A 27,993-nucleotide genomic window follows, 5' to 3' on the forward strand; every position below is an offset into this window, starting at 1 on the left:
ATTTGAACCAGGGGAATGTATTGCTTATAACGTTCGCTTTTGACACTTATCTTCTTGGTGAACTTGTATATGTGGTCGGATATAATCTCAGTCATTTAATATATGAATATAAAAATAATATGTGTGAAAGGGATCAATTCCGTAAGAGAGTAAAAACTAAATAAGTTGCGTGATGTATTCATTTAAAACGGCACCCGATAGAGTCTTAGTTACATTTGCCAAAAGGACGCTAGTCAGAATAAGCCGATCCTAAACACTCGAAAGTTGTCAGACATCTTGTAATGTCTTGCTACTTGACATAACGTCCCATACAATAAAAAAAAATAAAGGAAACGTATCTGAAGTACCATTACCGAAAAGAACAACTAGTACAAGCGAGTAATAAATAAAGATAAAGAAAACTGTCGACTAAATAACGCGGCGCATCCAGTGGTGAGACTTACCTTGGAAACGGCATGGTGACCTGCTAAAGCGAACGGCATGGATTCAAAAGTAGCGAATAGAGAGTTTGAAGGACCACTGATTTATATAGGTGGATAATTGAATGATTAATTGCACATGTGAAATAAAGATTCAGTAAACTCGAAAAAGCGGAAATGAATGTTGAAGTGGGTAACGAAGCAAAAATGGCGGCCATCTTATAATGCCAGCAATACATATCCTAAATGGACGTCTCCCTCGATCGTCATAAGCGCAAAAATGTATAAAAGGAAAAAATAAGCAAAAAGAGGCAAAAACCTAATAGTGTATAGTATAGTACCAGATTACACAATTTTAAATTGAAATTCTAATTATCATAAGGTCTCGAGAAAAGACCTAAATTTATCGAGTAATTGCAGAGAAGATCATATATTAAACAGAAAAGGGAAGTCCGTAATTTGATGAGGTTTATATCGATCGAAAAAGTTGTTGAGAAAAGGAAGTTGAGCGAGTACAGAGCGTATGTTAGGCCCTCGGTGTTCAGAATAAGAACTATCAGATCAATGGTCTTAGATGGACTAATACGGCGGCCATCTTGGAACGTGTAGTAACGAGGTCGCATGTCATCTAATTTATTATATAATCACACCATAGTCAAAAATAATGTGGTTAATGTATGGTATGATCGGAGACCAAAATTATTCAAAAAAGGATAATATTAATCAAAACATTATGGGTAGTCATAGCCAGTAAAGCATATAAGGAAAAAATCTTCCCAAGGAGAAATACAGAAATTCCTTCAAATATTTCTGATTAGACCATGATAGGCCAAAATTATACATAATAAGAGATATAGATGAAATAGCAGTGAAAGGGAGAAAAGGAACCCTGAAGTGAATGATACCTAGAAATTCTATATTTAAATAAAAACGAAGTAGTGAGGGTGTTGTTAAGGATGATTATTATTACTCAAAATAATATACAGTAAAATATAAAGTTTCTCTCTAAAAAACAGTCATTCCTGATACCGTGCAAACTGTGTCAAATTAAAAGTAACATTATAGATAACCATTATATACATCAGTAAAACAGAATTGTTCACTAACCAAATCATTTTAGCAGAAAGAACAACTTTGTAAATCATTACATTTTTACAGAAAAAATGGAGATCAGTATTAGAATATCATAAAAAATGATTGAATTCATTATTCTGATTTATCCCATACTGTACACATCTCAGACGGCAAATCCATGTGGATTCTAATTGTCTCAAATCATGTTCTCTATTGCCGACTCTAGGATTAGTCTGCAGATGGTCAATTGCATGGAATTTGACTATCCACGTTCCAAGATGGCCGCCGTATTAGTCCATCTAAGACCATTGATCTGATAGTTCTTATTCTGAACACCGAGGGCCTAACATACGCTCTGTACTCGCTCAACTTCCTTTTCTCAACAACTTTTTCGATCGATATAAACCTCATCAAATTACGGACATCCCTTTTTTGTTTAATATATGATCTTCTCTGCAATTACTCGATAAATTTAGGTCTTTTCTCGAGACCTTATGATAATTAGAATTTCAATTTAAAATTGTGTAATCTAGTACTATACTATACACTATTAGGTTTTTGCCTCTTTTTGCTTATTTTTTCCTTTTATACATTTTTGCGCTTATGACGATCGAGGGAGACGTCCATTCAGGATATGTATTGCCGGCATTATAAGATTGCCGCCATTTTTGCTTCGTTACCCACTCCAACATTCATTTCCGCTTTTTCGAGTTTACTGAATCTTCATTTCACATGTGCAATTAATCATTCAATTATCCACCTATATAAACCAGTGGTCCTTCAAACTCTCTATTCGCTACTTTTGAATCCATGCCGTTCGCTTTAGCAGGTCACCATGCCGTTTCCAAGGTAAGTCTCACCACTGGATGCGCCGCGTTATTTAGTCGACAGTTTTCTTATCTTTCTTTATTACTCGCTTGTACTAGTTGTTCTTTTCGGTAATGGTACTTCAGATACGTTTCCTTTATCTTTTTTTTAATTGTATGGGACGTTATGTCAAGTAGCAAGACATTACAAGATGTCTGACAACTTTCGAGTGTTTAGGATCGGCTTATTCTGACTAGCGTCCTTTTGGCAAATGTAACTAAGACTCTATCGGGTGCCGTTTTAAATGAATACATCACGCAACTTATTTAGTTTTTACTCTCTTACGGAATTGATCCCTTTCACACATATTATTTTTATATTCATATATTAAATGACTGAGATTATATCCGACCACATATACAAGTTCACCAAGAAGATAAGTGTCAAAAGCGAACGTTATAAGCAATACATTCCCCTGGTTCAAATGCCCTATGTTATTGGTGGTTTATAACACACCGTGCGTTGTAGTGCATAAATGGTGCCAAAACGTTCTTTGATATTTGGGTTTTTAATATACCATGTGATACGTTATATAAACATTCTATACATGAAAACATTTCCTCAATTTTTGGTGGAACTAAGATTTTTTCATTATTTGTCGCATTCCCAATTTCCTTGTTTAATATTAGATTCAACAAATATTTTTTGTTGAATCAAATTGTTTTATATAACAATATTGGAAGATATCAGTTTTCATATACCTCCTTAATATATTGTTGTCTGATAGATGTTTTCACTTTCTCTCTTTTCAAACAGTCATTTCTGAATATTCATCCGATATGACAGGTACTTATTCTATCACAATATCTGCCTTCTTAATGACTGTGTTAGTATTTTTCACACAATTAAAAACAATTCACCAGTATCACTGTTGGTCGGATTACATTATTAATTTCTATGCTTGTTTTGACTTGCAATAACAAAAGTCTGAATTTACTTCTTGTATAGCTTTGTCTAGTAATATTTCAAATGTCTTATCCAGGATATTCGGGATGATTTATTGTGATGGAAGTTACTTGCATTTTTGATAACCATGGAATTATTGATATAGCCATGTAGTCCGACAGAATATTGTTTTTTATGCTGTGGGCCAGTTGATAGACTGTCAATATTGATCTTTGTAATTTCAAAACATCTTATGAGCTGATTGTTTCAATATAACCTATATATACATTTTAGATCTTTTACAAGTTTTCGTGCATACTAAGAACTCGCCAGCTCATACTACATACCATAAAGACAGGTGTTTGAGGTATGATTTTAATAAGCGGTTTATGTTAAAACTAGATATGGTGTCTTGTTTACAACTAAGTGCAATATCTTCTCTGACACTCATTTTGTAAAAATTAAACGATAAGCTTTGTGTAGAAAAATTCTAATGTGCTGAATATACAAGATCAATTTACAAGCACAAACATAAGGTTTGTTTACAGAGGAACCAATATAGTTTGGTGAATATTCTAAATGACATGGTAATTTTGTGCAGAAAATGATCCATGTCTTAAATATCTAACATATCTTTCTCAAAGATATACGTGGAGCTTTCCTTTTTACAAAAAGCAAGCAACATAGCCCACCATACATCTGTAAATAACTTGGACAGTCTCTTCTTGTTTCAATGAAAATCTTTTTGTATATAGATGTGTGATAATCTTTGCTGTAAATAATATGTAAATGTATATATGAGTGTTTTTTTACAAAGTGTTTTTATATGTTTTTTAGCCCTGAAGAAGTCTCAGCTGATGAGACGAAACGCGTTGGCTAGAAAAAAAGAAAATCCATTGTGAATTGGATCATTTTTTCTACTGTGAAAACAAAATAAAGAATTGAAAATATACGATCGCCAAGCGCGGACCTGTTCATTTGATACGGATTTTTACCATTGCTCTAAAGGACATTGTTTGCAATTACAAAGAAATACTTTGTTGATGGGTGCTGATTCCACAGCTTATGAGGTTCCAGAGGTCCTTATAGGATTTAGAACATCGGCTATCAAACCATCTTTCTACATATGTTGCCAGAGATGGGGCAGTTTTACTCAGAGCAGATTTGATGAACCTGCTAATATTAGAAAATGACGCCAGGATTCTCTGTGGTGACTCGTCTTCGGACAAACAAGAGAAAAAGTCAGGTTTACACGAGGTGATCAGGTTTTGGACAAAAGCTAAGGGAAGAATACTAGCCCACCTCACCCTTCGACCCTGATCAGTCAAGGTGATGGGCTTCTTATAAAGGGGTACTGCTTCCAAGGATTTATTAAAATAAGGCTGTTAGCGTGTTAAGGTCGCTCAGGTTGTGCCTTAAGACCTTGAAATCTTAGAGTGCAGGAAAGAATCAGCTAGAAACAAAGATGTAATCAATCACAGTGCAGTGTCCCCCCCCACCTTAAATGTAGGTAATCTCTCAAGTAGTTCACTAGGCATTACATTCATTAAGTTAAACTCCGATATGAAGCTATTCGCAGCGTCACCTTGGCGAGTGTATTTAAAATGCGCCTGGTTTTCAAATGAGCCCTCAGAATCAGAATCCCTGTAAGTTGTGCAAGAGTGACATGGGTGCAAGTTAAAATCCCTTGCAGCCATAATCATAGTAAAAGGGAGTTCAGCGTGATAAAAATCGCCAATAAGTGCTTAGAGACTAATAACGGCATCTGGCTCATTTCTCAACGTGACTGCATTATAAAAGTTGATAAGAAGCAGTCTGCACTTATTGGGAAATGTTAAAAGGGTACCCAAAATAGTCTTGTAATTAGGCTTTAAGACCTCTACATTTGTGCATTAAGCTTACTAGAGTTGTAAGGCCACCACTAGCCCGCCCACTGGAAGAACGGGTATCTGAGTATGAGGAAAAACCATCAAGATGTAAATAACCCTCAGTATCCCACGTTACCTGTAGATAAAAAAAGTCAAAGTTCTTCAACATACACAGCCAATCAGCATCTGTGAGCTTACTTTGTACTCCATATTAAATATATGAATGTCTCTTTGAAATATATTTTGTTGCCCCGTGTATGATTTATGATTTATTAGATAAATTGTGATCATTTTGTATTTTCATTTTGATTTATTCTATGTTTCACCACTGTTTAGGGTGAGATAAAAATTGTCACCAAAAATTGTTACATCCTCAGATAAACAAAATCCCTTGTAGGTAATCCCCTTCTTTTTGAAAACTTCATTGCCCATACCTGCAAGGGTATATTGGGTTCCCACTCCTTTAAAATATTACTTTGTACCCCAGCATTATTCCAACTAAGAACCGCAATAGTGTCTTGACTCATGGTATTTGGGTCCTGGTTCCGAGTAACAGTTCAGGGTGTCAGAGGTGGGAGTAGGGCCCAGTCAGTCAGAGTCTTCCAGCTGCCGGACCTTACGCTCTTCCTCCGCATGCCTGGCGACAGTTCCCAGGTTTCAGAGGGTAAGGATGGGTGGCCGCTCCTTTAGCTTTGCCATTGCTAATCTGTGGAATTCTCTCCCGCTTTCATTGAGGAGCCATGGCGAACTCCTAGCCTTTAAGAGAAGCCTGAAGACCTACTTGTTTCCTAGAGCAGCGTAATTTGTGTATGCATGTACTTAGCTACGTTCAGTCAGAGCGCCAGGATACCCTTTGGGTGCCAGTCTGCACTATACAAGTGCACAATACATACATACATACATACACTCAAGGGTAGAAAGTGGCTGCTTAATTGTAAGATAGCAGTATTGGTTAAGGTGGAGCGATCGATTAGCTCACGGCGTGACTTTTTCGGAACCTTTACCCAGTCTCTCCTAACCAGGGCATCAGATTAAAGGGGGAAAGAAAAAGCGCAAAGGAAGAACAGTTATGCGGTCCATTGGTGCACCGTTTCCCCCCAGGACGTGAAGGATCGAGCCAGCTTGTGCAGGGTTGTTAAAGTTCACTATTATGCAATCACCCATAGATGGTTGTGGGACTGGCCTATCCAGCCCACCCTACGGGCCATTATGATTTCTTCTGCCAGTATCTGGGTGTGAGGCTGGTGAACGTTCACCCTGGATGCTAGCCAATGGACTACTTTATTCTTGAGTTGGGAGTAATTTTCCTATGTGTCCTTCCTCAAGGGGGTCACATCCACCAACACAACAATATAAGGAGTGAGAAACGGGGGCAAAGGATGGTAACGTTAGAGGGCCAGTTGAGGTGTACTAAGAGCGACCATTTTTACAAAGAGCCCTCCATGCTGAAAGATCTCTGCAGAGGTTGAAAGTACGGGTGAGATGGCAGGAAACTACACCGGACCCTATCACTGACTGACTTGTTATGGGAAAAGGTGTGCCCCGGCATCAGACATGGGTCCCGTAATGCCCCCTTTAGGGTCATTCACAACAATTATGCCCACTTGACCTGCAGCACAAGACCATTCATGCTCAGACTGAGCTGTATCCCACCAACGAGACAGCCCTCATGACTTGTAATCAGGCCTAAGAGAGTTATAATATCACCTTATAATGTTTAGAGCACTGGGAAGGTGCAGGAATGTTGGCAGCAGAGTTATAACAAAAACACATGGGAACAATATACAATAAGCTTTGTGTTGGAGTTAGGAGAACCATACACCCTTCCTCACCCCCCTAAAGTCTCATTGGCTGGGCACATGTAAAAGATTCCTGTTAATTGGATGACTACTGTTAATTGGGTGACTGGAGTAGAACCTATCTATACGTCTAAGCGTTCTTTACTAAAGCAAGTGCTATTTAGCACCGGTAAGCTTGTTTTGGGTAGCCATGCACTCAATAAAAACCTATGAATATAATAGAATAGAATAGATGTCATGTTCAGATATCCTCATTACACTGTAGTTTGATTTCATATGTTCACTGGGTATGAGAAGAAATTTCCCATGGCTTATCAAAAGAAGTCAGTGGGGGGATTGAATCTGTAGGTAGTAGGCCTGCCTCAAAAGAGTAGCCCACCTCCTTCATCAGCAGGGTTGGAATGTATACTACCAGCATGACACTCCTCCCCCTCAACTACGTGCTTGACCTTTCCCTGCTCCGCCCTCTCTTGCCTCATTTAGAGGCGTCCTAAGTTCCAGATTTATGCTCGAAATCTTTGACCGACACCCATCTGCCAAAGGGTCATTGATCAGCGTACATTCAACCTGTGTCCGTCTTTCTGACATACATATTATTTCAGTTGGGAACCATCAGAGATCCCGAACAGAAAACAAAGGAATAACCTTGCATGCTGTGAGAAAACTCTCAACCGGGCTTGGCCAGTGATGGTTTTCTTTTCAATAACAAACTCATATTTTAAGAGTTTTATTAAAACAAAACTTCGACCGGTAGGTGCATCAAACATGGCGGATTAACCTGCCATTCTTAAAAAAAGGCCCATAGTCTAGTATTGGAATCATGGATGAAAATGTGTCATGGAGAGGCCACTCACTTAAGGACCATTGTTGCAACGTGCCAAGCCATCTCTTCCAAACCTTTGCCATTACGGGGGCTGCATACCTACAAGCCATGTTGCATGAGGACATCCACGACCAGTGGAGACTCCTCTAAAAAGTATACTCTGACCTAAAGCTATTGACTCTGAAACCTCAAGAACTAAGTGCTCCGAAAATAATCCGAAATACAGAAAGTGTTTGACAGAGAATTACATGTATTACTGCATACTGCTAACTATTTAAAGGTTTGATCCTTGTCATTCAAAGACATGAACAATACCTAGATTGCTAATGATATTCTGTTAATTTTGCAGGGTCCTTTCCCAGCCCTTTCCTGTGGGGGAAGTTGTGAAATTTGGCAATGCCTTTTGTGAGTCTACACGGTGTGTCCTTGTGATGGAGGCGCATTCTTGATCTCAGTATTGGCCGAGGACAATAAGACACTCCACAGCTGCAGTTCAAGAGTCTGTGGGCAAGTGGAACAGTTGTGTAGCTATATAAACATTCTAAACCAGCAGTCGTGCCCTCGAAACACACACGGAGCACTGAGTAAGCTTTGCCACCCCGGGCAGCTGTAATGGAACTGGAGCCCTGCTTAGAGGGAACAAATGATACTGAGGTGCAAGTGTGCCCACATGCTGCAGATGTCTGTGTGATTCCACAAAATGGCAATGAGTTGGGAGAACCCAAGGAGCCTTTTCCAGTCGAGCCTGACAATGAGGAGAGCAGAAAAGATCTGTGCCAGCTAAAGATGGCCAAGCCGCTGATGAAGTCTGAGTCCGGATTCCAAAATATGGAAGTATTTTCCGAAAACTATAGGCTGGAGAAAGCTGCTGTATGTCAACACCAACGCAGGAGCTCTGATGCCTGTGACAGAGATGACACCATGGACCCAGGCGAGATTTTTAACAGAGACTTGCTGAGACAGAAGAAGCAGCTCCACTCCTCTGACCGCTCTCACTCCAGCACCTCCACCTGCTCCTCCGTCTACTCTTCCCAGGAGTCTGATGAAGTCTTCAGTGATGATGAAGACAGGAGTAGGAACAGGAGGAAACTCCTCCGCAAGGTAAGAGGCCAAAGAAAAGTCAAATATTACGTCAGCACATGTACTACTGCACGATTAGACACACAGAAATGTAACATGAGCTGTATTGGTAGGATGAATCCTTCTTCAGGATAAGAGGCTGGGGGTTAACCATGTAAGGTTTAGGAGCAGCAGATGGGCCAATGCTGGGGATTAATGTCTAAATTTGGAAGATCGACAAAGCTACTATGGAGGGTAAGGGACTGGGGATTAACCATATAAAGTTTATAAGCAGGACAAACCACCTGTTCAGGATAAAACGCTGGAGATTAACCCTATAATAGTTTGAAGCCGGAGAAAGCTCACTTGCACAGTAAGATCATGAGTATTATTCACATAACATCTAGAAGCAGAAGAAAGCTCCTCTGTTGGGTAAAAGGCTGAGGACTAACCACGGCAGTATTTTATTTGTTTTTTTCCAGGTAACAAGCTATGTAAAATGTAGAAGAAGGTGAATTCGGGATGCAACCATATTTCAGTGTGGGAATGTGAGGGTGAAACCTGAAAATCACAGTCAGTTTAATTGTTTTTTAAAGTGCGGTGCCTTTGTAAAATAGTTTCATGGAACTGTGCAAGTAGTGAAGTGAAGCCTTGAGGTATAGTGGGGGCTGTGGAAATCAGTTTCATTTTGGGAAGTGATGTGAAAGGCTGTGAATTACAATGGAGGCATAGACAGTTGTGACGGGGAATGCACAAAGGTATGTACAGCGATATAGGGAACACATTGGAGCGTGGGGGTAGGAAATGGGGAGGACGCTGGGTAAATATCCCCCCAGATTTTCGAGTGGAAGGACACAGGGGACATGGTTGGGGCGGACTAGGGGACAAAAGAATTTCCCCTCTTCGTTATGTGGTTGGCCAGGCCATTAGGGCGCAAAAGCACTACCTATAATGGCTCTGCACTTGACCTGCCTCCAGACCCAAACAGGGCCTTCGTTGGGCATGAGCAGCTGCCCAGGGCCCCACGTTCACCTTATAAGTTTGCCACAAACCACACAGCATGCCTGTCACTTTTATCCTGGTCCATGCTGTGTGCTTCTCTTGTGTCCCTTCCCCATTCATTCACTTTTTGACAGCGAGGTGTGACTTTGCCTCACAATTCGCACTTCAAAGGGCAAGGTACATTTTCTGGGGAGGTGGGGGTGATGATTAACATCGTGCACAGGTCAGGGACGGGGTAGAGGAAAGAATAGTCAACATGTCCTTGCTGCTCAGGAGGGTGCTTCATTTGTTGTCATGGTCACCATCACTACGAGGCCTAAGGGAGAGCCCCCCTCCCCTGGGTCTTGCAGCACTACACAATGGCTGCGACGCCAAAGAGAGGTTGAGGTGGTGTGGGTTATGAGGTTTTGGGCTGACTACTTTCACTACCATCAGCGCGTTACTCTGAGCTGATGATCTTTAATCTACTTGCTGGTTGTCTGGAGCCACAAACACTACTCAGGGAGGAGCTTACCCAAGCTACCATTGGTCTTTTCACCGACCTCCAGTCAGGGGATATGTGATGGGTCACCACTTTTTTTCTTCTGTGTTGCTCAAGGACCCTTCGATTCAAGACCTATTCTAAATATATGATCAGTAAGACAGGACACATCACGGGCTAGTTTATGGGGAGGCCATCTTAGTTCAGTCAAGTTGCACTAAGGCACAGTTAGGATACTTTCAGCCCTGACTGTGTTAGAAAGGTTGGTCTGTCCCCCCTGGCACACTTGGTTTCAAACTGATTGCAATCTACCTGGATGTCCTCCTGGATTGGGCCAAATGATGATTACTGTAAAAACATGGTTGGTTAGGCCTGGCCTCTTGTGAGTATAGGATATACACTGCTATAAATGTTTTATATTGCAGTTAATGTGGCACTTCAGAGTTTATTGTATATACTGCATATAATTGTATGATAACTACCACACTGCCCTCTGCTTGATTCCGGACTGTGACTCAGCATTTCTTCTTCGGCTTGAGCCCTGATTGTATCTCGGAATTTCTATCATTCAACCATGCGCCCACCTAACCCCACTGTAACTCGAATCACGTGCACTACGGACCCAACTCCTGGTCCATTAACTACCCAGACAAAATGACCAGTAATGCAAAAAAGAACTTCAAGCATATACTCTAAAACAACACCAGCAAACACTCATTGTAGATAACTACCACACAGCGACCAACGGCAACACGAAAACTAACTTCATTTTCAACACAAATCGCCCGACTAAATGGAAAACCACCTTCTCTCTTCACCTTCAAGTCGCCAAGTCAGTAATCATTCCCTATGGTGAAAAAAGTTCCACTACCATCTCCCCGACCTTCAAAGGGGAACTCACCATTTCCATCTGTAGCACTGGAACCATTCTCATACAGGCCACCGACCCCCACCTCACCACTTTTGACCGCCACTTCCCCACACTTCTCTCCTTGCTAAGTCAACTGAGCCATCAAACCATATCTCCCCTACCCCCATCACCCTCACTAAAAACATGGAACTGATCCAAACTCCCTGCACTGAAGATCCTCTCTTCAACTCATGGACATCCACAATCACTCACTACAATCACACTACCCCTATCATTACTCTCCGCCGCCAAACACCCACAATTATTACATCAACTGATCACACCAGGAAACAAACTCACAATTAACAAACACCACAAGACTGATCTAGATCTTGACAGCTCGGACTCTAACCTCTGCCCTCCCGTGACTGAAATCCCCGCAGGCACCTCCACTCGACCCCTGATAATCTGAACCCTCCCTCATAAACTACCTCTTCCTCCAACACAGACCCTCCCCCCCTTGTTTAACGTCATCTCCAATACAGTGGTCACTCTCCCCCCTACTACCACTGCACACTCCCCTTCAGATGTTCCACATCCACAGGCACAACCGGTCTCCACCGCTTACCTCACTGACAACCCTGTGACATCCCCATGTCCAACGTCGACACCAATCCAGCAGACAAGTTACCCCCTATTATCATTGCACACTCCCCCTCCGCCGTCTCACACCCACATACACAACCTGCCTCCACCACCAATCTTATTGACATTCCCCAGAACTCTGACTTCCTACCTAGAATTTCTCTCCCTCCTCACTTGGACAGCAGACCCTCTACTCATCTGAACTCCTTGAATGGGAGCATTACTAATCTGGCTCCCCGCATCCAACCTCTCCCCTCTCCTAATCCCACTGATTCTGTCCAATCCCTGACCCCTTCTCACTCTCCCTTCATAGACCCAAGTCATTCTCGGCCCCTGCCTAAAACCTTAAACTATTTCAGTTCAATAGCACAGTAACTGAACAGAATGGAGCTGAAAATTAACTCCCTTGCTGCTGATTTCATATACTTACAACAAGACCTTCTCAACAGGACCAAGCCACCGTGCTCCCTCTGCCCCGGGTAGATTTGCTCCGACCCCACTCAAAACCTCTCCCTTTGCCCCACAGGGCACCCCACGACCCTCCAGTTCGTCAGCGAATCAGGCACTTCGACCCAACCGGGATCGCAACCCTTCTCGATACCGAAACCTGATGAGATCAGAAACCCGTACCTTGCTTTGAGCCAGAAGTTAGCCCCTTTCCCCATCCCTGTTATTATCGGCACTAACAGAATCCCAAAAACTGTCCACTCACCTAGACCTCCTTCTCAATACTCCTCTATCCACCTAACTCCCCCCATCATCGAGGCTCCCCGTCGTCTCTCTTGCATGCTCCTCAACTGCAGATCAGCAGCACCACACACCACAGACTTTGCTGAAGCTCTACTCGCTGAAGAAATTGACATCGCTTTCCTCACCAAATCCTGGCTCAATGTCTACTCCACCCCCATTCTTGACATTCTCACCCCTCCAGGGTACACTGTCATCAGACAAGACAGGCCGATCAAAACTGGGGGAGGACTAGTCATCTTTCACAAAGCTGGAATACAGATTAACAAACGTAAACCTGCAGAATACCTATCGTTTGAATACCTGGGTGTCAAACTCACTGCCAAGGGCACATCGTTCATCAAATTCCACACCATCTACCATCCTCCTGGAGAGCTTACCCTTTTCCCTAAAGAACTAACAGACCTAATATTATGGTTCTCCATGACAGACACTGAAGATTTGTTCCTGGGTGACCTCAATATTCACTGGAATGACCCAGAAGACTCCACTGTCAAGAACCTATGCAACCTACTTGAAATATATAACCTCAAGCAGCTCTGCAATAAACCAACTCACATCAAAGGTGCAACACTGGATGCAATCATTACCAACAATGAACTGGTCTTTCTGAGAGCGATTTCTCCCATTGACTGGTCCGACCACCACCTTATTCTGCCCAAGATTGATACACTTGTCAGCCACCAACCTATTTGTGATGACAAACCTAAACACTGGACCAGAAACATCAAAGAAGTCCCTTTATCCAAACTTGAATCCAGGATTCATACCCATCTTCAACTCCAACCCTCATCATGGACGGCCGTTGACCTCACTACACACTTTAAATAAAAAATGACAGAGGTTTTAGACCAACTTGCTCCACTCAAACTCAAACAATTGAGGCAAACCAAATCTAAACCATGATTTAATGTGGATCTGAATGAGGAAAGGCATCAACTCAGACAAACTGAAAGGTCTTGGAGACTAAACCCTTCGACCTAACACCTAGCACAACTTAGATCTGCTAGGCTGGCATACAAAAACACATTTTCAGTGAAAAGGCGTCTAGATCTGGCGAAAAACAGACCGAGAGAACTGATCAACATTGTCAAAAGCCAATCAAACTGCACTCCCTCTCAAGAAATCAAAGCCACCAGTGAGCGATGTGAAGAAATTGCCACCTTCTTCACTAATAAAGTCTAAAAAATTGATCAATCCTTCATCCGAACCGCTAACCCTCCTTCCCTCTTAGCTGCCCCCTTTTAACCACCCTTGACCAATCAGGCCTGCCTCCAGCTAAAAAACAATGCGCATTGGTCCGACTTTGAGCTAATGTCGGAAAATTAGGTCTTTAGTATAAAACACTATGGATCCCATTCCAATTATAAAAGAACTCAACCGCACCATTTCTCCTTTATGGACAAAAATTATCAATGCCTCTCTCACCTCAGGCTGTGTCCCAGATTCCCTTCAACTTGGACAAATCACACCCATTCTCAAGAAACCAGGGGCAGATTCTAATGATCTTAACAACCTCAGACCTATCTCCAACCTCCCATTCCTTGCAAAAACATTGGAGAAATGCGTTCTCCACCAACTCAACAAACACATTGATGAGTTCAACCTGCTCAACACCTTTTAATCAGGATTCAGGAAAGGCTGTAGCACGGAAACAGCTACGCTCAACATCTCTGACGATATTCACAAGGCTTTAGATGAAGGTGATGCCTGCCTACTCATCCTTATTGACCTATCTGTGGCATTCGACAGAGTAAATCATCCAGCGCTTCTGGAGACCTTGTCGAAGCGCTCCGGCATCAATAGCACAGTACTAAAATAGTTCACCTCCTTCATTCAACACCGCTCGCAACAAATTAAAAGCAACTTCTGTCTCTCGAAGCCAACAAAAGTCACACTTGGGGTCCCGCAAGGCTCGATCCTCTCCCCGTCTCTTTTCAATCTCTTCATGGAGCCCCTCACAATCATCTTGAAAAAAGCTGGAGTGAATTACCACCTTCAGTGGTGCAAAGTTATAATGATGTCCCAAATCAGTTACAATAGTTTGTTAAACGGACACAATAATGTGCTCTCCTGTGTCAGTGTGAGAGTTCACCCTTTTGAGCACACACCCTTATATTCTTTATAGTTTTACTTTCCTACAACTTGCATTCACTTTGTACTGTTTTGCATTTTTGTCCGAAATGCTCTGCCTGGGTCCCCGGGCAAGCCCCTCAAGCAACAGTATCACTGGGAGGCGCAAATGGATCCTTGGATGGATCTGGGCTGCACTAGCTCTTTATTCTATCAGCCAATTTTTGAAGGCCCAGGGGTGCTGCAGGCACCTCTGTCACTTCCTTTAGCTCCCTGGGGTTAATTCAGCAGGCACAGGAAGGGCCTCTTAAGAGTAAGAGTGAGTGGATGAGGGAGGGAGGGAGCGAGTGAAGCAAAGGGGAGTGAGAGGATGGATCTCCAGATGGATGGATGGATGGCAAGAGATTGAAAGCATCAGCAGGGAGGAAAGGAGTGTCATGTCCTTTGCCTGGTACAGACGACAAGGACACGTAGCATATTCTCGTATCTTTATTTTAGCTGCTTCATAATCATTCCTTTCTCTGTGAAAACTCTGCCCCTATCTGACTCCTCCCTTTCCATTTTCCCTTTTCCTCTTTCCACCTCCCAGGTTCCAGTCCCTGGTTCTAGCGCCCATGGCTCTACATCTGCCATGATACTACACCTCGCCTTCTCCAATTTGAACTGATATCACCAAACAATAGAACAAGGCAACTATGGAAAAAAAGAACATTGTTACAGTTCTTCAATTAGACATGTAGGCCTCCGATGAAAACGCTGTGCCCAACAGGCAGCATCTTGATCCGGTCTTTCACTTTCAGCCAAAAGAAAAGGAGACACGTGCTCACTTCCTGTCATCTGAGTGTCCCCTTTTGCTGCACTTTCTGGTAATTCTAATGTCTCTCTTGTGAATGGCTTACATCTCTGAAAATGCATGACCTTTCTCGTTATCCTCTTGTCATCTGATGCAGCCATGATCATAGTCCCTTTTTGTTACCAGCAGAGGATGAGCGTGATATCGACTGTCAGATTTCCTTTGTTTTTCTTGTCGGACAAGTACCCACTCCCCTTCTTTGATGGGTGATAGTTTGTCTCTCCGACGACTGTCCGCATATTCTTTCAACTTGACTTTTCTAGCACCATCTATTGCTGCTAAATCATCATGCACTGGATTTTGACTCCTACAACAAGTGGAATCTTCCCAATTCTGTATTCTCGTGCGCACTGTGGGGCCCAGCATCAAAGTTGCTGGACATCTGTCTGTAGTGCTGTGCGGTGTGGTTCGATACACTCTTAACACCTCGTTCAGTGCGGTTTGAATGTCTCACTTGGAGAGTTCTGCTTGCTGTATGGCCTTCTTCACAGTAGCCATAAATCTTTTGATCATACCATTGGCCTGTGGCCACAGGGGTGTGATCTTCCGATGTTGAAAACTGAGATGATTTGCAAATGCGGCAAATTCTTGTCTGTCAAACGGCCATTGTCTGTCTTGACTACCTAGGGAATTCCCCAGGCTTCAAAGACCTCACCTAGCACTGGTATGGTGGTGGCTGCTCTGGTTGAAGATACGTGGTGAGCCACGGGGAAGCAGGAGTATTCATCCATTATGATGAGGATGTATGTGCAAGATTGTATGGGAACAAAGAAATCTACTGCAACATGTTGCCACACACCCTCCGGTAGTTCTGACATTTGTAGTGGTGCAGGTGGTTCCTCTCTACTGACCAACTGACAATGCGAGCAGTCCTTCAAGGTGACTTCAACCATCGGATCAAGAGAAGGGAACCAAACCCGTTCTCTCAATGCTCTCTTCATGGTTACAGGTGTCCTTTGTGTGCTAAATTGACAATGCCTTGACGTAGCTGCTTTGGAAAGACAATCCTTTTATCTCTTAAAAGAAGGGCATGTTAGCGATGGACAGTTCCACTATTACATGTCGGGAAGAAGCTAGCTCATGGCCATCAACCTGATTCTTGTGTCCAGACTCTTCTAGGTGTATCCAACTGTTTGTCTGAATGTGATGTTACACATCCTGTAAAGTGGCATCACCTACTGTGGCTCCGATGATGCAGGTGGTGTTGCTTGAGTCGCCACAAAGTGTATATATTCCTCCGCCAGCAACGGATTCGAGCTTGATGACTTCTTGGGATGTTGTAACATGTAGTGTGCTGGATTGGCTGCTTTTCCAGGTTTGTGAATGATACTGTAAGTTTATTCCTAAAGATGAAGGGGCTTATTTATGAGCCCTTGCGTCACTTTTTGTGACGCACCAGCGGCGTAAAAAAAGCACAAGGTTGCATCATATTTACAAAGTGACGCTTCTAGGTAGCTGCATCACTTTGTAAACCCCTGCGCCACATTATACCTGCGCCAGGTATAATGTATGCAGGGTGGGCATTCTGATGCAAGTAAGCCTCGTAGAAGTGATGCAGTGAAATCTACGAGGTTTCACTGCGCCACTTCTCGGAAGCAAATGCGTCAATTTTTTACGCTTGCCTCACAGCAGACATAAGAGTGACGCAGGCACACACATTTGAAATGGGACTTGCCCATGTGAAATGACCCAATGTGACACACTCTAGCAGTGCGTCATTTTTGCATCTACAGATAGTTCAGAAATACCAACGTATCTGTAACTCCTTGCGACATGATGCGTCATACTGTAAATATGACATATCCAGCATGTCGCAAAGAAGGCGCAATGAAAAGTGACTCATCGCTGTTTTCACGCAGCGATGCGTCACTTTTCATAAATAAGGCTGAAGTCCCCAGCACTCTATTCTTTTTTTAAAAAATTTTATTTTATTGATTTCTTTGTAAACAAATCAGAATATCTCATTATACATCATAAGATTCGAAAAAACATGAAAACATAAAATCAAATTCTCCATTAGAAAAATCAGTAATGCAGAGAAAGGAAAGAGAATCATGAGAAGGGGAAAATAACCTTTGACATAGTTACTTCAAAAAAGAAAAAAAAAACGTTATCACTTTAATTCCCCTTGAGTTCATTGTTGTATCGGAGGCCAGATTTTCATCCCTAATTTTTTCATTTTTCGCCCTTTTGTTGAGTAGATTGCGAGTTCAAAATTAAATTTGGCTAGTAGGCGAGCCCTCCACATCGAGAAGGTAGGTGGTTTGGGACTAATCCATACTTGAGTGATACATGCACGAAATTCAGCCATCATAATAAAAGTCAAGGACATATGTTCTTTTTCTATGGAGTCTGTTGATAGTCCAAATAAGATTATATAAATAACTTATCCTAGGCAACTAATATGTCCTGAGGGGATAGCAGGTACTGTGAAACATCAATTGTTGTAGCCAAACAACATAGAACATCTAATGTAGTGCACATCAAAATATTAACAGTAGAAAAAAGTGTTGTTCATGATTCATTTATTAAAAATACACAAAATATTTATTTAGATCGCTGACATAGTTAAAAAATCATATAATTCATTTCTCATGGATGTTACAAATTACAATATTATAAATGACAATAGTTTCAGTTTATACACATATGTTAAAAAACAAATAAAAAGACCAAGCAAGTGGAGTTAATGGTATGTCTCTACGCGCGTTTCGGCGTATTCACGCCTTCTTCTGGAGAACCACTTGATATTTCTAAAAAGAAATAAAATATATTTACAACTGTGTATAGAGCATATGATTACAGTTTGTGTGCACTACATTTACAGACTATAGGCTACATTCATTAACTACATGAGGCTTTGGAGTACATTACTCAGAATGCTGGCTGCGACATATTGAGGTATAGATTAAATTCTGTTTTTGAACATTTTTAGATGACGACTATAACTTTACTCCTGGATCAATATGTCTATAAGGGAAGGGGTATGTTATGAGTCTCTATAGGGTCCTAACATATATAATTCGAAATATAAGGATCTTATAGTTGGGTATAGCTAAGGAACTTATCTTTCATAACACTTCTCGTCAAGTTCTTACCCCAAATGATTGTGTTAGCAGATCAATCTGGGTCTAAGTACTATCTCTGTAGGCAAATCTTTGGAAATAATGTCGTGTCCTTTAATAAAAGGTAAACAGAGAGAGAAAAATGCAGATGTAATAATCAGGATGTGTGTGCGCTATTTATTTGGTATAGAGGTACATGTTTGTGATGGTTACCTTATGGATAGAAATCCGTGCCTTTAATTTATTTCTCTATATTCTTTGAGTCAACATGCGAGATGTGTTGATCTGTAGACTTTCGGCTTGTGGTGTTAGTTTCAAGAGATGCACACTGCAGAACATAATATGTTACTGTTAGGCTTTATGACCGGTTGTTTTGTTTAAACAAACCTATAGTACTATCTAATGCTGTAGATGGTTGATACCTTAATATATACTGACCGTGGTTTGGATGATTATGTTTCATGTGCGATAATGCATCTGTAGTCAGCCAAAATTAGAAGGTAACGATTTACACTTGGCGATGCCTTGGGTTGAACCTATAAATGCAGGGTATGGTGAGGCTAGAATCTCGAAGTTAATCACAACTAATAGACAAACCTAATTAAGTGGTTCTTTCTCTTAAATAAAATATGACATCGACGGAACAAGCAAAAATTGGACTCAGATAATACCTTATGGTTTGATAGCTCTAGGTTCCCAATACAGGTGGATAGGGGCATAGATGACCTCCTATTCCTTGGTTTGATGTCTAAACAGAACAGAAAAAAACCATAGCATCATATTAATTAGTTGTAATTTTAATACTCCTATGCACCATACCGTGCCCTATCGAAGTTAGTGAAATGCTCTGTACCTTTTGTGTATATACACACAGGGAGACATGGCTTTATTTCTAACATTTTTTATTTAAATAATGGCCATGTATAGTTTAACAAGTGGACTCTTGGATTTCCAGTATTTAACATCAAGAATGATTAATTATCATGTTCGATGTTAAGAGTTAAAGCTCCTTGGTTTCAAGCGTGATAACAAACTATTGTTGCACCGACGTTATATAAAGTATCAGATTTCTATCTTATTTTTACACCCTATACGTTCGTGAGGGATTGGTATTTCATAGTTGCTGATTTATAGCGTGGGTTATCTAGTTTAAACAGTGATCTTTAACCTCGCTTGCAGTGCGGGAAAACTATCAACGGAGGTACAGAAAGCCTCATTTAACGATGGCTTCATGTAAATTAAAGCGTCTATCTCTATCTGCGCAGCTTTTCCTAATGAGCCTGCTTAGTCTCTTACCTGATCGTGTCTGTTGTCGTGGCCTCAAATGGGGGTCTGTAGCGGTATCATGTTTCCCTTAATGCTCACCTTATTTATATTTACAAAAAAGGCGCGATAGTCCAAATAAGATCAGTTCAGGGGTGAGATTTATTGTTCTCTCTAATATAATCTGAATACATTTCTGAATTTTTGATAGTATAGTAGATAGCTTGGTACATGAAAAAAACATATGTATTGCGTCTGCTCCTATCAAAGTACGGCAATTACAACAAATACCGACAGTAACCCCCCATTTCTTGACTTTAGCAGGTATATAATACAGATCGAACATAACCATATAGTGTTGGGTTCGAGATCACCCGGAAAATAAAATAGCGTTGGCTAGTTCAATCGATTCTTTCATCAAAACATCATTCACTCCTAATTTTGCAACCAATTTCTGTTGTACCACAGTTAAATCATCTGGAAGATAAGTCATGAGTACATTATAAAAATAACCTATTTTTCTTTTAGAGTAAAGACTATCTATCAGTAAAATCTTTTGAAAACCCTGATGATCATTAGAAGATAATGAGTTTAAGAAACTATAAATCTGTAAATATTTGAAATAATCATGTGTTGTGAGTTTATATTTTAATTGAAGTTCAGAAAAAGCACTCTATTCTTGATCGCATTTTGGCACAGAGATTTCCAAATATGGTTATTAGAGCTTGGTGGTCCGTGATGATTGTGAAATGTTTCCCATAGATGAAGATGTGAAAGTGCTCAGAGGCTCAGACTACTGCAAGACTTTCTTTCTCCGGCTGGGAGTATGCCACTATGTGGCGTTGGTCCCTTTCCTTGTCATACTGAGCCAAGATGGGTCCCAGTCCCACCGGACTGGCATCCACGGTGATCTCTGTCTTCAGACGAGAGTTGAAGTACGCCAAATTTTTGGATGATTCAACAGCTGTTTTGATCGAGTGGAATGGTTGATCACAGCTGGTGGACCACTGGAATGTGTGACCTTGTTTGGCCAGTTTCCTCAGTGGATAGCTGATAGTGGCATAGTCCTTGATATTCCGCACACAGTAGCTTGCCATTCCTAGAAATTACCGCATATCTCCAGCATCTCGAGGGCAAGGGGTGTCGTTCAGCGCTGCAATTTTTTCAGGATCTGGTCTCATCCCCGTGCCCGAGAAGATGTGTCCATAAAACTTCAAAGTAGATTTGTGATACTCACAATTGTCTTTGTTGAGCATTAGATTTGCTTCCAGTAATGCATGACATACTGGATCCAGTGCTCTATTGTGTTCCTGTACAGTTGCACCAAACACAAGGATGTTGTGACTATGAATTAGAGTGTTGGGAATGTGTTGGATAACTCTTCTGATTGCCTCCTGAAAGATCTCAGCGGCGGAAGAGACTCCAAAACGGAGTTGTTTGTACCTAAATAGACCTTGATGAGTCAGAAATGTGGTAATGTATCGTGACCTTTCATGCAATTCGAGCTGGCGATAGCCCAAGTTAAGATCCAATTTGGGAAATATTTGTGCACCGTTCAAGTTTGTGATCATATCACTGATATGAGGTCCAAGGTGTCTTTCCCTTCCAATGGCAGTATTGGGCGCTCTCATGTCAAAACATAGGCAGACTTTGCCTTCAGATCCTTTATTTGGCACTATGACTACTGGAGAGACCCAGGGAGTGGGACCAGAAGTTCTTTCAATGATATCCGACTTTAGAAGATCCTGCAGCTCTTCTTCCACCGGCTGTTGAAGATGAAATTTTATTTTTCCGTGGTGTTGAGCTATAGGTATCACCCGTTCATTGATATGCAAACAAACTTGAAAGTTGGTCATCTTTCCGAATCCTGTAAACAATTTTGGAAACTTGTGAACAATATCAGGTTCATCATCCACTCGGTATAGTATCTCCACCAGTTGAAGTCGTTCTGCTGTTGGCAAACTAAGGAGCCAGTCAGCTTAAGGCCCTTCAATGACGTGAACGCAAGCTGAAATAGTTCTATCTTTGTATGTGAGGGAGGTTTGAAATTGTCCTAAGCATGGGAGTGGCTCCTGCGACATCCATGTGTATACTCGCACTGCAGATTTATGCAGGAGCGGTCATGGATCCATTTTGTTGTATTCTGCAACTGAGATATAATTGAGAGATGCCCCACTGTCCAGTACAAACGTACAAATGTGGTTGAGTGCTCATCTATTTGTGGAGCATGGAGCCACTTATGGGACACTACACCTGTGGGTATTGTTCAGTATGCCACTTTACAGAACCTACTTAGCATATAGATCTGGGTCTCCCTAAACCACGGGAACAGCACCATCATACAAATTGAAAGTCTCCAGCCGTTATTTACATGATATGATGCTGATGTAAACTCGTGTACATAGGAATGACATCTAGGAAGATAACTTCTCACAGAGGTGTGAGGGACCTACCCACAACAAAGGGGACCCCTCAACCTCATTATTGCTAGAGACAATAGCATTCAACTGGTTGACATCCTATCTTGTGACGGGTCGGATCATCACTAAATTGCCTTCCACATACTGGAAAAAAACACTTGCAGAAAGGGACAACCTCTTAAAGCTAAATATGGTCTCGTAACGTGAGAGACATCAACATACATGCTCTTACTTCCATCACTTTGAATAGACTTCAGCCTCCCCTTAACCTGACAAACCTTGATGATCTGTCGGATCGCTACATTAGCACTGTGGCTAATATCTTTGACCCGATTGCGCCAAACAACTTAAAAGGATTCCTCTCAAACCATCCAAACTTTGGTTCAATGGTTCCCTTAATGACGATCACCATAAACTTAGGCTATCAGAAAGACTCTGTAGAAACGAGCCTTCCACCACTAATGAAAATGAGAAGCGCCTACAACAAAAATATATGCATTGGCAAATCTGACCATTTCAGGGTGCAGCTGGATGGCGCTAAAAACAGACCCAAGATGCTTTTTGAAATTATCAAAAGTCAAGAAAATCACTCTTCCAACCTCAACCTGTCTTCCTCAACTCCACTTCCTAGCAGGGAGGACTTCTCAGGGCACTTCTCTGATAAATCTAGTTAAATTAAACTGGAGGTGCAACCTGTCACTCCCATGGTGCTGCCTCTAATCTATGCCACATCATCAGCTGAGCTTGTGATTCCCTCAGCAGACTCTTTCCTTCTTGGTTGCGCTCCCAAAAATGACTCCTTTTGGAATTTCTTTTTTCCTGCCTGATCTCACAGAACTACTCCACGTTATGGCAACTATAAAACTGGCCAATCACATCAGTGATCTACTACCTGCTAAATTCTTTAAAGACCTTAACTTGGCCATTCTACCTCTTTGGTCAAATATCATTCATGAATCTCTCCTGCAGGGGAGTATCCATGAGCTAAAATGGGACAAGTCACTCCCATCCCTAGGAAGCCCGGATTTATCTGATCTGAACAATATTCGACCTATCACCAGCATCATGACCCTTGCCAACTTGCTTGAGAAATGTGTCCACAAGCAGCTCTGCAACAATATAGAGAAATTTCAACTACTTGACCTCTTTAAATCTGGTTTCAGAGCAGGGCATAGTACTGAAACTTCATTAACTCACATTGTGGATGACGCCCTGAAGTCCCTTGATCAAAATGTCCCTTGTCTTTTGATCCTTCTGGACCTGTCTTCTGCATTCAACACCATCAAACATGAAAACTTGATTAATCTTCTTCAACTTAGGATGGATCTCACAGGACCACTCCTAAAGTGGTTTACCTCTTTCTTACATAACCGCTCACCAAGGATTAAACTTAACCAGTCCCTTGCATCCAGTACCCCGGTCAGGATTGGAGTTCTTCTCTTTAACCTTTTTATGGAACCTCTTACTGTCATTCTGAACCATGCTAACATCCACTACCATATGTACGCGGATGACACACAACAATACTTGACGATCTTCTCTCTAGATGACATTAAAATTCTAAATGAGGGTCTCTTGCAAACTCAACAATGGCTAGCACAGAACCATCTTTTGTTGAACGTCCTCAAAACGGAATTCCTGCTGATTGTCCCCAAAAAGAACTCTGCTCCTACTCTTGACTGGATAAAACAGCTCACAGCCCTTAACTGCATCCCTCACGTGGGTGATTCCGCTAAATCATTAGGCATTACCTTGGACAAATTCCTGAATATGCAAGCCCATATCAATGCCACTATTAGGGGTGCCAACTTTCATCTTTACAACCTGAAGAAAATGAAGCCTTAACTTCTGCCTGAAGACATACAGCCTGCAGTACAATCTCAGGTGATCTCATGACTTGAATATGGTCTGGTGACCCTTGCGGGGCTTCCTAAAGCTGGCTTGGCCCCTCTCAGAGCCACGCTCAAAGCATCGGCCAGGTCATCACTGGCTCCAAAAAAACATGATTGCATTACACCTGACCTGCTTCAGCTTAACTGGCTGTCTATTGAAGTGAGGATTTGTTTTAAAATAGCTTGCCTCACATATAAAGCCTTGCACTACAACACTCTGGCCTATCTGGCGAACAAGCTTGTTCTTTCAGGCCGTGTCAGAACTTAAGAAGCACGTCCACTCTACTCTTGAAACCACCCAAATTCAAAAAGAAAAGTACGTACAAACATGCTTTCTCCGGCCTTGCTCCTGGAATTTGGAACGCCCTTCCTACTGAGATTAGAGTCAATCCTTGCACTGCTGCCTTCACGAAAAAGGCCAAATGGCTTTTCCTGAGTGAACATTAACTTCAGCACTTGTATTTTTTTTCTCAAAAGTGCCTGTGTTGACTGATTTGACATTTACCCCAACTTATTGTGCTCTATTTATTTTATGATTGGTGGGTAGATTCCTATTTTACACCAGGGCCTTTCCGGCTCTAAATTAGCAGGGCAGATCTCAGACTTGTCATTGTTGCGACTACTCACTTTATGATTGTCTTGCTGAAAGTTACTGGAAATATTTTGCACGCTTTGTGAAACTGAACTATCGGCCCACTATCTGGTCCCTCATCTGGATTGTTACTCTATGTGGTATTACTTTACTGATATCTAATGTACTGAACTTATTCATGCTTTTGCCTCTATGTACAACGCTCTGTAACCTGCTAGGGTCATGTTCGTGCTCTAGAAAACCTTTACAATAAATTTAAAAAATAAATAGACAAAAGTTTGGTCCTGCACTGGGAACAGCTCATTCACTGTAATAAACCGCACTGTTCCAATGTGTGCCTGGAGCACACTGATAAATGTGTGCCCCATCACAGAGCCTATACGTTAATTGGGCTCTGGTGTTTAAAAAAAACCTATGCCAGCAGAGATTTTTAAGGCCATGCTTGTAAGGAATATAAATAAAACTGTAGCTTCCAGTATCCAACATGATGTTGGCTAAAAGAGGAGGACTGGTTAATGACATCAGTTATGCCCTTGGGCCATTTGCCATCTTTCTGTGTATCTAATAACTACAAACCTGGCTTGGCACCCTTGTTTAAACTGGAACAGCAAACACAATTAGACAATGCCTCAAGTGCAGTTGATTTTGATTTTGAAAATCAGTGTTTGGAATACAACAAAATAGGTTTAACACATACTCTTCTCAGGGATTGGAAAAATTAAATATACACATTTTTATGATCATTTATGTAGTTATTTTTTGTGTTTTCAAAGTATTTCTTAATTGGTTAAATGCTGTAAAAGTAAGCACAGTTATTCTCATCTTACTGAGTCTTCAGGTGAAATAAATAAGGTAAAAAAACATAGGAAAGATTGAGGAAAGAGGTCTTCAAAGAGTCTTGGGTACACAGTGCTTCCGGATCTAGACAGCAGTCGCTCTGCCAGTGCCTAACATAGCCACAAAAGAGAGACAGACTTTCAGTTGATATATGTAATTCCTTGCTCCTACAAAGCCCTAGTTGTAATTCAGCAGCAGAGAAGGCGAAGCCAACTTTGCTGCTAGTGCTGGAGGATTCCGGAATGCGCTCTCTGCTCCCCATGCAGATGGGCTCCTGGAACTCTCCTTGGAGAGACCCTACAACAAATGCCATACATTACAGGGGTCCCATGCTGTCCCCTTAGAGGTTTAACTCATGGTGAAAGTGCCCGTCCAGTGGCTGGGTCCTAATAATTTTTAAAGTTAGCTTTTCATGTTCATCAAATAGGGCCCCCATGAATATTGACCTCCCCCTGCATCGAAGGCGCTGTTTGTGTGTGTGAGGGTGTGTTAGATCCCTAGTTCTAGACAATCGCTTGTCCCTTCCCCCCTCATTGACGGGCCCGAACACAGATTGTTGAATCCTGCTGCACTCTATAGTCATCATTTACTATGATTCAAAAGCAAATACAATAGGATATATAATGACAAATGTGTTGTACAATGCACCGTTTTTCCCACATTTTCTTGGAGGGAGAACACCCTCACAAGTCACAACCCCTTTTGAAGTGGTCAGGCTTGTTTGGTGCACTCGCTATGCACAGTACATGGGCTGGTCTGCCAATTCGCCAGGGCTGCTTTGTGTTCCAGTTCAGCCCTGCATACTTAAACCACACAAACTGCATTCATTTGCTATGTGGATTGTGCCCTTCCATAGAAAATGTAGTTCAAGATGGAGGTATTGTTTCATCTTTCCTTGTGGACATAATATTCTCTCTGCTGCCTTTTAGCGCGGTTTGTGCTATAGAAATACCATATACATAGATACATTCCCCATGTAGGCCCCTTTGCAAAACTCATTAGCTCATATGGAAAGGCTGTAAGAATCCAATGTCACTCTCACCAGGATAATTATGGGGATATAAGGGGAGACCAAAACCAGTTTGACTGCTTTTGGCAGCTCTCCCTGCAGACCTGCCAGGCATCATCAGGCTGACCAATGATAGCGTTGGGCCCATCTCTCCTCCAATTCACCTCCTCTGGCCTGTCGCGGCCTTTCTCTTTTGACATGGATTGTGAGAGGTGTGTAAATCACAGAGACCACTTTGAGTATGCCTGCAGGTGACCCTTGGAATATACATTCAGGTGACTGATAGTTAATCATCTGTGGAATAACGTATTAAATAAATGAATTTTTATTTGTCCTAACAGTATAAACCCCAACATGAGTGCCAGGCATGGCTTACTCTACATGGTCGAATTTGTTCTCCAAACTCCCCACCATGCCATGTTCTGACCATCTTAATCCCGCTCCCAAATCACACACTCCTCCACCCACACAGACACAATCATCTGTGAGGCCCCTGATGATACCCTAGACGGTGAATTTCGGCCCCTGAGGAAATGTTTGTGAGTGCCCCTGGTATAGAGTCTACCAGGTCATAGGAGCCATGGGGTGGCTTCTGTTTTTTTAGGTTTCGCCTACGCAGCGCCCATGCGCTGCATAGGAGAGAGACCTAATGCCATTTGCACAGCTTTTGGGGGCAAAAACGTACACGCGTTGCATTGCTTGCAATGGCAACACGTGCACATCTGGAGATTTCCTTGCGGGAGCGCGCGGCGCCATAAAGTGGCGCCATATCGCATACTCCCGCAAGGGAATCACGCAGGCCCCCTCCTCTTCTGCCGCGCGAGGCGCGCACTTTTTTTCCTTTGCAGGATCTGCAATCTCAGCTCACTTCCTAAACCCTGCCACCGGCTCTTTCTTCACAGCTTCTGTGTGTGTATTCTGCCTGACTGCATAAAGACACCAGGCCCCAAGAGAGGCTTTAGCTTAAAAAAGGGACACAACACGCGTCCTCTTTAATGGAAAGTCTACACAATGAAAATGGGTGCATTTCAAGTACCGAATGCAAAGTCCGACCACGGTAAAAACTGTCTAAATTCTGTAAATGTTGACATTTCTTCATTGGTACCTCCCAAAACACAAGAAATTATGCGAAAATAGAAGCATGTTAGAAAGCTAGAGATTATAAAATGACTGGTTTTGAGATATTTCATTGGAAAAGGCTAACTTGGGATGGTAAATGGGATGGTAAAATAAATCAACACAAATCGGAATGCAATTTTTTCCCTACCCCACTCTCAATGTGCTTTTCCACCTAACAGATGCGTGCGATGCAAGCCGCATGGCATAGCTTCCGCTTCTCCCTGCAGGAGTATACAAACGCCCCGTCGCCATGGCAACCGGAGAGGCGGATAACAGTTTGCATATAGAGCGTTCAGTGCCACTCAACAAAACCCTGTCAATATCGCCCACCCCATGCCACCTCATTTAAAT

The 27,993-nt window shown here is 42.0% G+C and overlaps 1 protein-coding gene and 1 long non-coding RNA gene across 4 annotated transcripts in view; one reads left to right on the forward strand and one right to left on the reverse strand.

Moving 5' to 3' along the window:
- LOC147692342 (inositol-trisphosphate 3-kinase A-like) overlaps nucleotides 1-27,993 on the forward strand; it is a 913,921-nt gene that overhangs the window by 311,614 nt on the left and 574,314 nt on the right. For all 3 annotated transcript variants that reach the window (XM_086938574.1, XM_086938575.1, XM_086938576.1), the window contains exon 2: nucleotides 8,085-8,836. In XM_086938574.1, the coding sequence (XP_086794700.1) occupies nucleotides 8,348-8,836 (489 nt within the window). In that variant the 5' untranslated portion in view covers nucleotides 8,085-8,347. The remainder of the gene's footprint in view (nucleotides 1-8,084; nucleotides 8,837-27,993) is intronic.
- LOC147692345 (uncharacterized) lies at nucleotides 17,966-19,882 on the reverse strand. Its single transcript, XR_015300024.1, has 5 exons — nucleotides 19,807-19,882; nucleotides 19,182-19,258; nucleotides 18,949-19,046; nucleotides 18,724-18,838; nucleotides 17,966-18,198 (listed from the first exon to the last, which is right to left on the reverse strand). It is a non-coding gene; the product is annotated as an uncharacterized LOC147692345 (long non-coding RNA).

Source organism: Lissotriton vulgaris, chromosome 9 (assembly GCF_964263255.1).
Source record: "Lissotriton vulgaris chromosome 9, aLisVul1.2, whole genome shotgun sequence".
Classification (NCBI taxonomy): Eukaryota; Metazoa; Chordata; class Amphibia; order Caudata; family Salamandridae; genus Lissotriton; species Lissotriton vulgaris.